This window comes from Balearica regulorum, chromosome 2 (assembly GCF_011004875.1).
Source record: "Balearica regulorum gibbericeps isolate bBalReg1 chromosome 2, bBalReg1.pri, whole genome shotgun sequence".
NCBI lineage: Eukaryota > Metazoa > Chordata > Aves > Gruiformes > Gruidae > Balearica > Balearica regulorum.
The window spans coordinates 71,101,929-71,113,335 of NC_046185.1; the positions used below are offsets into that span (position 1 = coordinate 71,101,929).

The 11,407-nt window shown below is 43.6% G+C and overlaps 1 protein-coding gene across 2 annotated transcripts; it reads right to left on the reverse strand.

Annotated features, from left to right (window-relative positions):
- Window positions 1-6,803: 6,803 nt before the first annotated feature.
- On the reverse strand, window positions 6,804-11,404 carry CCDC127 (coiled-coil domain containing 127). Of its 2 annotated transcripts, none has more exons than XM_075744658.1 (3): window positions 11,234-11,404; window positions 10,615-10,743; window positions 6,804-9,944 (listed from the first exon to the last, which is right to left on the reverse strand). In XM_075744658.1, the coding sequence occupies exons 2-3, from the start codon at window positions 10,733-10,735 to the stop codon at window positions 9,271-9,273; spliced, it is 795 nt and encodes a 264-aa protein (XP_075600773.1). In that variant the 5' UTR covers window positions 10,736-10,743; window positions 11,234-11,404; the 3' UTR covers window positions 6,804-9,270. The 2 variants fall into 2 exon arrangements, with proteins under 2 accessions (XP_075600773.1, XP_075600775.1); XM_075744660.1 differs by having other exon boundaries at window positions 11,186-11,255.
- Window positions 11,405-11,407: the final 3 nt, after the last annotated feature.

An 11,407-nucleotide genomic window follows, 5' to 3' on the forward strand; every position in this document is an offset into this window, starting at 1 on the left:
CCCTGAGGTGCAAGTGAGGCCTGACATCCTCTCCCCGGTTGACCACCTAGCAGCTGCTCCTGCTTCTCACCTTCTAGGAGTCTCTCTTTGTGGTAGCATGGTCAATCCTGGGCCAGCACAGCTCACTCACCCAGAAGGAAGCCATCCTCACATGGAGAAGGACAGGTTCTTCTCTCCTGTGCATGAGTTGACTGAAAGACCTGACTGAAGAACCTGTCTTCTTCTGCCCTCCACCATGGGCTGGAGGGGACTGCACTGGGGGAACCCCTTCTAGCTGGATCCTGTGAAGGGGAGGACAAGGAGCAACTAGCAAGACAGGGCAGGAGCCTGTTCTTTAAGAAACCCAATTCCTTTCATTTAAAGCCATAGAGAACAGCAGAGAGCAGTGGCAATATATGGCTTTGCATCGAGTCATAGTTTCAGGAATGAAATACAATACGGTCCTTTTCTTGTGATCCCATCATCCCTGGTATGACATAGGACAAGTCTGTAACTCTCCAAATATTTTCACAGTGACATTTACAGAGCGTTGTGGCTAAAGGCAACTAATCATAAACATCAAGTTGGTTCTCTAATCTTGCCTTACAATATACCATGCTATTAGGATTAGCTATTTTATTTTCTGTCCCTTTTTAGTACTGTAGCAGATACTGGTGTGAAATCTCTTACTCTAGTGATTCTATAGCAATATCTCACCAGCATTAATCGTATTTTTTTTTGAGTCAGCTTCTACTTTGTAGTCAAAGCAATGTATATGGCAATAACAATTAATCTTGGTTGTCTGATGATAAGCTTAAATCAGGAAAAGATGGAAACGTAAAGATGGTGGCAACTATACAGCCAAATCCCTAAAGCACAGGATTTTCATTTGGAAGTGAAAAGTGGTAAAAATGTAATAAAAGTGAAGAAGAAGAAAATTCAGAGGTTAAATGAAACGCTCTCTCTGACAGCCTGACCCTGGCAAAATCTTTTAAAATATGCAGAGGAAACACAAAATCCTTTAATGAGCTGCCAGTGGGTAAAATCCTTGACCAGGTACTTGAAGAAAGAGCACTGAACCCCAGGCTCAGGAGAAGACTCAAAATCCCCAGCCTAGGGGACACTCATGATCATATTAGAACAGGAGATAAGCAGGCAAAATGTTTCAGAGTTGCTTAGTTTTAAGGCTAATAATAAATGGCAGGTGGTTATGGAGTTTACCTTGCCAAGAAATGTTCTGTAGATCTTTAACTTGATCTAAGTTTTATGCTCTGTTGTTCTGAAACTCTACCTGATAAGTAACCAAAAGACAAGCTCCTCAGCTGGCATGATTTGATTTCCCATGTGTATACTTCAAGGCTGCTGCTGTCAGCCCACAGCAGTTCAAGCAGGGATACCTTGAAGGCTTTGGAGAAGTCTAATAAACTTTGGAGGCTAAATCTCTTCCCATGTGATTGTAAACTTCTCCAGATGGGAGAGAAGTCCTTGGGTGCCAGCGAGTGTCACTGCAGAGGAGAAACAGGACAGCACTGAGCTGTCATTGAAACGCTGTCTCAGGCTGTTAGGAATGCAACAGAGGTAGGATGTCACATACAATGACTTCCACAAGCATCTCCTTCTGGAGTGTTTTTATGGTGTCAGGGAATTTCCTTCAGCAATCTGAGATGCCTAGAAATTGTCAGTCCACGTTTATTGTGGAAGTAGCAGTGTCTTTAGCCGCAAAAGAATTAAAGGAAACAAGCTATGAACATCATGTCTGCTGTAGTTCATCCAGAACTGAACTGACGCTGGTGTCCATGTGGCACTTTTCTCCTTTTTATCTTCCAGAAATAGGCACGATCTTTATTTTTGTATATACTGGTGGTTTGCATAATATTTACTTCAGCTTTGTATATAAATATTTCACTGAAGTAATATCAGCTCCAGCAGCATCATCCTTCTTGTTTGTTTTGTTCTTCTTGTTGACACCAGGGAGGGAGATGTGCTGTCCTTAATGTTGCACTGCATACATTCAGAAGATCCCCAAAATATTGCTTACATCTTTGAAGAATATGTTTCATCTTTGGAATCACTTTGGACGGAACTACAGGTAAGGTGCATAGGTGTAGAAATGCTTCTGTGGACGACACCAAATTATCTGATCTCATGATGGCCAGTGTGCCTAAATTTTCTTAGACAGTAAAGTGCTATTGCTTGGTTATCTCTCACCACAACCATCTCTTCTCTAGCAGGCAGCAGGACATGTTGACAGTTGTAGGTTGTTGCTTGCCATGTTTATTAAGCAATGAACAGTGCTCTTTAAACAAGGCCAGGTTGGATGGGGCTTTGGGCAACCTGGTCCAGTGGAGGGTGTCCCTGCCCATGGCAGGGGGGTTGGAACTAGATGGTCTTTAAGGTCCCTTCCAAACCAAACCATTCTATGATTCTATGATTCTAAGGCTGCTACTGTTTTCTTTTCTAGTGCTGTGGTATACAATGAGATGCTAATAGGCTGCTGAACTACATCCAACTCCTGCATGACACCTTTGCATAGAGGTCTACCACAATACCCACTTTGGTGGAGACAAGTTTACTCTGTCTTGGTCACCGAACACCACGTTTTTTTCTCATCTTTCTTGTTATTACGCTCCAGTCGTGTTTGGACCAGAGACCTCTGACCGTGTAGCATCAGAGACATGCTCCAGAGGAGCCCACGGGAACAGAAGGTGGTGCTGAGGCTGCTGGCAAGAAGAGCCATTAGCCACAAGGGGGAGGTAATATTTAATAATACGAAGCACAACGGCTTTAGCTGAGGATTTTGTTCTGATTGTGCAAATCAAATTTAGAAGTGAGACGTCTCAGAAATACAGACCCGCAGGAGCAGTCATAAAGAGAAGGGTGAAGAAGTGTTTTTCCAGCAGCTGGACGGCTTGGGCTGGGATCAGTCTGGAGCGTGGGGCTGTTGGAGGTGCATGACAGCAAACGGCCATCACAGCAGGTCTCACAATCCCTCTGCACTCTTCAAATCCTTCCACAGACTCTCTGTTTCCAGAGATATCACTTACTCTCAGTTGTTAGGTTGATGCCGTTAGTATTATACACAGTAACTAGCACTTTCAGGGCTATTTTACCAGTAATGTTTCCTCTTTTCACTTTCTCCGAAAGCTATGCATAATTTGTCTGTAATTAGTTATTTTGCACAACTCCTTCCACAGTAATTTCTCAGACACTGGTACCTTGTGAATAGGATTATATGCTATGACTGCACTTGTCCATTTGGAATAAAGCTTGCCACACAGGCGACTTGTTGGCCACCATCCTCAGTGCTGTTGTACAGTAGGCAATCACGTGCACAAGTTGGGAGTTGTGACCATTTTTTAACAGCCCTTCTGATGTTGAAGTCCAGGCTGCACCCTTCATGCCTGCATGATTCACCAAGTTTGTGAGTCCTGGTACTGTGTTGGACTTCAAAGTTGTGAGCTTGTTGTAAAGGTTTTGACATAGCTTTTCCCATGTTAGAAAACTAAGAATCAATTTTCAATATTCAGATTTAGATGTCCCTGTCCAGAGGTAAATTTTCAACCCGCAGTATTTTTTGGAGTCTCCTGGAATATCTGTATTCAACTTATATTGAGCATCTTCCAGCGGTTGCAGTCATTGATTGTGTAAGAGTCATGGGTGGGTTTGATGAAAAAGCCATGACATTTTTCCCTCCTGGATTTTTAGATCAGTGCACTCGCAGAAAGGTTGCTACAAGGGAGATGTGTTTTGCACCCTCTCCTATGTGTTGCTTGGCAGAACCAAGTCATCAGCAAAGGCCAAGGTTGTAACCCGTTTTTGCCACATCGCGGCATTTACTCTGGTGGAATCCATAGCCACCTTTTTCTAGGTTGCGTAGTAGTAGATTGATTGGGTGACATTGGATCCCTTGTTTGACTCTGACCTTGATGGTAATTGGCTCAGCATGATCCTTTTTCAATTCCAGATGAGTGGTGGCACTTCCAGGTCAAGTTTCATCTAATCACATGCTCAGATACTTCTTTCTACTTCAGAACCAGAGGGTATGTTCATGTGTCACTGAGTAGGAGGCCTCAGCTGGTTCTGTGAATATTGCCCACAAGGGTGATGTTTTTTCCTAGTATATTGAAGGACGAGTTGGAGTGATTGTACACTCTCAGAGCAACCAGCTTCAGCTATAAGGCCTCTTTGTCACCCATTAATAGACCAAGCTTTTGATACCCTGGTTATCAGAATCCATGGAAACAATATTAAGATGGTTGATCAGGTTGTGATAGGTCTCTCAGTTTTGCCACATAAGTTGATTTCAGTATCAAAATAGTTCTGTGTTCCTTGATACTACCCAGTACGCGTGTTGCCAGCCATTAATTCGAGTGCTGATGCTGATGTTACAAACATCCCTCAATGGTGTCTTCAGCTAGATGGACTGAGACTCCCCAAACTGTTGTTCTGGTGAATTCTTATAATCCAGCTGGCCTGTGGACCTATGTGACCACTACAATGTATGCATGATCGGTTTTTATTGATTATCTTAAAACACGTAAGAAAGACGTTAACTATGAGCAAAAGACAGTCCTGTGTGCCCATTCTTGCATAGGCAATAAAAATTTCCATCACTTACATAAAATTATTCATGGTTTGGTCAATTGCTTAATCAACAACAGGAACTGCCTGGGGAAACCCCTGGCTGTGCACTGGATCCTTCATCCCAAATGGTTAAGCAATACATCTAAACATACAGATAGCATCTATCAGCTTACGGAGCAGAGGTCCTGTGTGTCAGCAGTAGCTCCCTGGGGACATCTCTGGCTTAGCCCCAGCTGCTGGGAGAGCTCCTGAAGCATTCAGTCCGTTGTTTTGTTGTGAAGTGGCTGGCACATCAGTTGATCTCCTCATTGCCAAGCTACCCTAAATTTCAGTGAGTTACTTCTTTGCAGATCTGCCTGTTGTCACAGCTATGCAGTGATAAACTGGAGAGCTCCTGGACCAGGCAGTCAATGACTACGCGTCCTTGGCATGCACACAGGCAAAGCCTTCATATCCACCTGCACCATAACTGTAACTATAGAGTAATCTTGAATTTCATCCTTTTGTCACTGCTATAACTTAAATTCCTTTTCTTTTGCCACAATACCAGAACAGCTGACCACAGTTTCTGCTCTGTAACCCCCACAGAGGAACTCTCACTGTTTTCTCATCCTCATGTAGGAGCCCTCAAAAGCATGAGCAAGAGGGAAAGGGGGGCTTGAACAGAGCTGTCACTTCCAGAGCGCAGCATCCCTTTGACTAAGACATGTCGTTGCATCAGCGGTCTTCTGACAGCTCCTGTTGAGGCAAAATGAGCGAGAGAAGGCCAGGCCCTCTGCGCTGCTCCTCTTTACCCACCCCCCGTCAGAAGCATTTTCTAAGGATGATTTCCCTTTTCTAGGGCCCAGTCCAAGTTCCACAAAGTCTAGAGTGCGTCTTGTGTCTGTGCGTTGCATGCATTCAGGACAGCGGCTGTATCACACAACAGGCACACCAAACAGAACGTTTTTTTGCTTTTATTGAAAGCATGAGATGTCTCGGGGCATTTCCTTGCCTGTGTCTACGTGTGGAAAGTCACATTAACACAGCCACTGCCCTCCATAGCAGCCCTAGGACGCCTCTTCCACCTGCCCAGTACGAACTTTCAGGAAAGGCTACAACCCACAGATGTGTGACCCACCTGAACAGTACGCGCATTAAAAAGAACCCCCAAACTCCAAAACTTGAACAGTGTGGTAATTTTAAACTGAAGTTATAATACCAAATCTAATACCAGCTCTTATTCTCAGCTTGATAACAAACTGTCCTCTTCATTTCCAGTATTTCATAAGGATGGCATTCTCCATGTGAAGATGAGGGATGGGTAAATGCAAAGGGTTGTGTCAAATACCAAGAGATTAATGATCTTTTATGATGGGAACAAGGATTCCCAGAGTGTCCGAACACTATCCTAGAGCAGTGGATTGTAGTTCTTCACAGAAAACAGGAAAATGAGCAAATCCACATGGGGAAATGAAAAGGAGCTGCTGACATGCAGAATGAGACATTTGAGGGATTGTGGAAGAAGGCAGAATGCCCTACATAACAGACAGAAGGAATTACCCCAGTCTTTCAGTGGAATGGTCATCTTTAATCACTCATGTTTAGCTAAAGCTGGTGCAATTATCTGTTTAATGATGCCATTCTTTCTTAAGAAAGAAAAAAAAAAAAACCCACAACTTTCCAATATATTCTTTTCTCAGCACAAAGACCAAAACTTTTTACATACTGATTTAAAAATTGTCCAATTTGTAAAACCTTAAAATTGTGCAATGTGTTTTGTAAGTTGGAAGAAAGTAGCAAATTCCACTCCTCCCACCCATCTTTCCCATGTTACAAAACAGTGCAGAAATATGTAAGGGTTTTTATTAATTGTTAGTGTTTAACAGGTGAGTGGCCATTTTCATAACCAAAAAAAGTTCATTAAATATTCTGAGAACAAATTATTCTGGCATTTTACAAACACACGGGCATTTCCAAACAAATAACCAATCCAGAACAATATTTGTTGGGCAAGATAAAAGTTCACAATACAACTTTCAACATAACAACCTACAAAGGGGAAGTGTTTAAAAAAAATACGTAACATGCCAACAAACATGGGTTTTGGCAGAAACCAACAGGAATGGTGCTTCCAAACCAGTTACACACTTAAAAATCCTCCTCATGTAACTCTTCAGTCTTAACATACTGATCTGCAAAGTATCCATGAACAATAGTTCAACAATTAGTTGTACAAATAATTTACACTTCTAAAGAAGTAAAAGTGAGTATAAAACATTTATTACATTGCATCCAACCCTGTACAATTGAGCATATGATGCTTCAACTTACATATCTATACTGAAAAAAGTATTTTGCCCTCTTTGTTACATTTTCTTTAAACATTTTGAGTGATGTCAGGGACAAACTATGAAAAAACTGAAAAAGCATAAAACGTTTGATCTTTTAAGAACTAATGAGCATGTACAAAGTCAAGGTATGAGTCTTAAATACATTGGCATTGATTCACTGGGTGCCATTTGCCACCCAAGTTGCTCAACAACTGCTTGTACGCACATACAAAATGCATCATGGCCGTGTGGTTAGACATTTTTCACATCCTGGAGGAATTACACACAGGGTAATTAGTTGCTCAAACTAATTTGTTCTACTAGGCAATTAGGACATGTGCATATGGCCAGCTACAGCAGCTTGGCTCAGGCTGTCACACATCAGTAGTAACTCAATTGCATGCTCATCTCCCAACCTGCATATGTATGGCATCCAAACAAGTTTTGGCCTTTCTGGTGTTTGTGATTGATAGTATCTCTTCCTCCCTGCTCCACCTCCCCCCCACCCCCCCAGGTCTGTCTGTCTACTAAAACTGTATTTAAAAAAATCAGTAAAATAAATCAGTACATAGGAGACTAATAAATCAATAGGATAGTGTAATTGGAACCACCAAGGTAAGCAAAATCACAACTGGAAAGCAGACTAGCTGGGAAACATATTCTGCTTAAGAATTTTATTTCATGTTAGATATTTTTGCTGAGTAACTGGATTAGGTTGCACACGCTACTTCAGAAGATTTATCTGCTGTCTTCTGTGCCCAGACTGAAACGAAACCAGAAGAAAATAGTAAGAGCAAACCCCACATCTGCTGGAGTTCTCTGTTAAACTTGGATGAGCATTTACTTAGCTGGATTGCTTCTGGGCTATGCAGTAGTTGATTGCCTAGAGCAAATGTGTTTGTCAAGTCTAGTCCTCAGTAAATGAAGAACTCTTAATTAAAGAACTGACAACCTACTAACACTAATCAAAGTCAAGGAACAGAGAAGACCAGACGTTATAAACAAAAGGGCAAACACTGCCTCTCTGAGGTCTAAGGTTGGATTAGAAAGGAGGAAGAAAAAAGTTATGGCACATTTGAAAAAGAAGGTAGTTCCTACTGCTACAAGGACCCAAAGAATATGCAAAAGTTTTAAGAGATTTCAAGCATGGAAATGCACTGGGGTATTTTTTTTTAATATCTAGATCTATTTATTTTACTGTGTTAACTACAGTTAAAAGCCTCCTTTCTTAAAAGTCTGCAAAGCTTGTATATCCATAGGCATTCATGGTCATGTGTACACAAAGTGGTGAACCATAAGCTCAAAATTTAAGAGTTGTGGAAAAGCATGCTTCAGTTCTGGGAGAACTGAGACAATCAGGGAGGGAGGTAGTGGCTACCAGTGCAGGCTGCATTTCAGTTCTTATCAGTGAATAACAAACAGGACCTGTCCAAGGAACAGAGCCAGGTGCAATGGCTGTAACCCACAGAGGTTCCTGCAAGCTAACCAGATAGCAGTCAGTGCACTGGGATGCAGAGGCAGCAGCATGGTGACGTCTATAATGGAGGCACACTGTTGGGTTACAACTAAGACCCTGACTGAGAGAAAAACGAAGTATTCTTAACATATCTCCAGTATTATGAGACTATATAACTTCGAGTTTATACAGTCCCTAGTATTCACGCATGGATTCCTAGCTCAATTAGACTTTCATCAATCTGTTTCGTCAGGTATTATTATAATTAGCATCTTTTGGATGTTTCCTTCACAAAGTACTACTTGTATATTAAGGTGGAAGATAATGCAAGACTGATTAATTTGAAACATGATCATACTATTCCACCCCTCAGAATACATACATTTATATACACACACATTCACACATACATATATGTATATAAATGTACATATACACACATAGGATTTATGTGACAAGCACCTTGCTCAAACACGGTCTCTTCCAAACACCTGTCTCAAAATGTCTTGCTTAAACAAACAAACAGATAGCATTGAGACACCATGTAAAACATCAGGGATAAGGAGTACAATGTTCTACGCCACTTGGGGGAGACAAATCACACTTCTCTGTTGATGGAGTATGACCATCAGTTAGATAAATCACTCAAAACTGAGTTCTGTTTTGCTGCTCCTGATAGCTATGGAAGCTGGCATATCTCTATACTACACTGCAGTTTGCAATACAAACACGCTCACAGAGTTTAAGAGCATGCATAGCTCACTGGAGCATTTGCTGTTAGTGAAAGGAAAGGCACCAACACTGCACATGTCCCATGCAAACAGAAGTGCAACGAGGAGGAGAAAGGGAAACACAGTAGAATTTAACAGCTCCAGACTACAACTGTGATTGTCCCTACTATGCACAGTGGATCACACGAAATCCCATTACTTCCTCCACTTATTGTTTTCCTAACATGGCCTTTTCTGCCCTCTTGAACTTTTGTAGTTCAATTGCCAGTTCCCAGTATCTCAGATACAGCCACATAAGTCTTCCATTTTGACTTTTGTTTCTGTTCAGCAGATTGCCACAGTAGTTATCATGTTTGAAAATATCTTTCAAGCCACTTTCCATATGTACAGCCACAGCAACAGGATCAGTTGCCGCTTTAACTAGCAGATTTTTCTCTATTTCCAGTCTCTGGCTTCTGGGTACAACAAGACTGCAGTAGATGTCCTGTCTTACTTTAAGTCCCTCTTCAAATTCTTTTAGTAAAATATTGGCTCTGTTTTGCCACTCTTCTTCCTTTGCCAGACACCTTTGGTACAAGTTACCTGCTGCTCCTGAGTGCAAAAGGACTTGTTTTTCTCGCTCTAACTTCTCCTGCTCCTGTTCTAGGATCCTTCTTTCTTCTACTAGTTTGCGACTCTGGGACACCAGGGCTTCACGGTAACTCAGGGTTCTGTTGCGTTCCTTTTCAAGCTCCAACTCCAAGTGAGCAACTGTGCGACGATTTTCTGTGATTATATCCCGGTATTTGGCTTCCAGGTCTCTTTGTAAAGATGAATGTTTTTTATAATATTCATTTTTTTCTCTTTCTATTTCTTTTTGACATTCTCTGGTCCAGATCCAACCTACCATACATAAATGAGACTTCAGACATGAGTATAATCATACCCATCAATGTTATACATGTTAATTAACTATGCTTCTAAAGAAGCTATTAATTGGTAAAAAGACCTTACTTTCTCACCCTCCCCAGTGATATTCACTTCTATTCACACATCCCACAAAATGTATTTCTGTGGGTCCATGTTTCACAGCACGTCACTTTAAACAATTGTGTTTCCTTTGAAGTAAAATCTCCCCTAGTCTTTTATTGCTAATACACACAGTTCTTGGATGAAAGAAGGAAAATAAAGTTATGGGGAAACAAACTGGAGGTTTCCAATGGAGGAACTGCACTGAGAACTTCTCAGGTCCAGTAAATAAACATACATCAGCAGCTCCTTGGGTTGTTAGCTTTGGGCTTTCTAGCATATCATACGTCCACTCTTCTGAGAGGCTTTGTGAATTGAAGCTTATTAAATATGGATTCAATCCCATGTGTGAAAAACGGCCGTTGCCTTAATGCTATAAGCAGTGCTTGTTTATAACATTAGAAGTGAACAGACCAGAGGAAATCTCTAAGTGGGGTATACTTTATCACCGTACAGCTTCGGAGATTCCCCTTTGGCTGGCAGGTGAGATGCGGGAGCGCAGCCACACACTCCCGCTCAGCAGACAGGCCTGGGCACTACTTACGGAAGGCGGCCAAGCCCAGCATGGGGACCAGCAAGGCGTAGTTCCATCTGCTGCCCTCATCCCCGGGCTCTCGCTGATTTGGCAGGATGTTCCAGTTGGGAGGGTCATTTAAATTATTCATGAAGGCACCTTAGATTTACAGGAGAGAAACACAGGCCTCAGCAACAGGCAGAGGAGTGGGGCCGCTCCCACTGCCACCCTCTCAGCCAGACCACAGCTAACCGCGGGACAGCTATGTCTGCCCGAGACCCTCAAACGGTGCCCTGCCACTTGGGAACTTTGCAAGGACGCGTCTTCGCGCAGCGGGAGGCTTCCCGGCCTGCTCCGTAACTGTCAGCCTCGGCACGGCCGGCACCGCACGGCGACGGCCCCCTCGGGCCTCAGCGCTGCCGCTGTTCCCGCCCACCCCCTTTCCCGGCCGGCGGCACGTTAGCTGATGTTGCCGCCACCGCTCCCAAGGCCTCCAGGCCCCTCTGCGCTGCAGGCCGCGGCCCGGCCGCCAAGCCCAGCGCCGACCCGGACCAGAAGCACGGGCGCAGCCCGCCGCCCCCGGAGCAGGACAGCCACCTACCAGCCCGGGAGCGCGGAGCCGCGGCGGAGGGTTATCGCTGTCACTTACCTGCCGGCCCCGCCCCCTCCCGGGCCGGCCCATTAGCCTAGGGAAAGAGGGGGAGCGCCCGGGGGGGGGGCAACAAACGGACTCGCCCGAGTCCTAAGGGCCTCCCGTCGTCTGGCCCCGTCTCAGCCCGCTCAGGCTCCGGGACGAGGGGGAGGCTTGGGGGAGGACCACAAC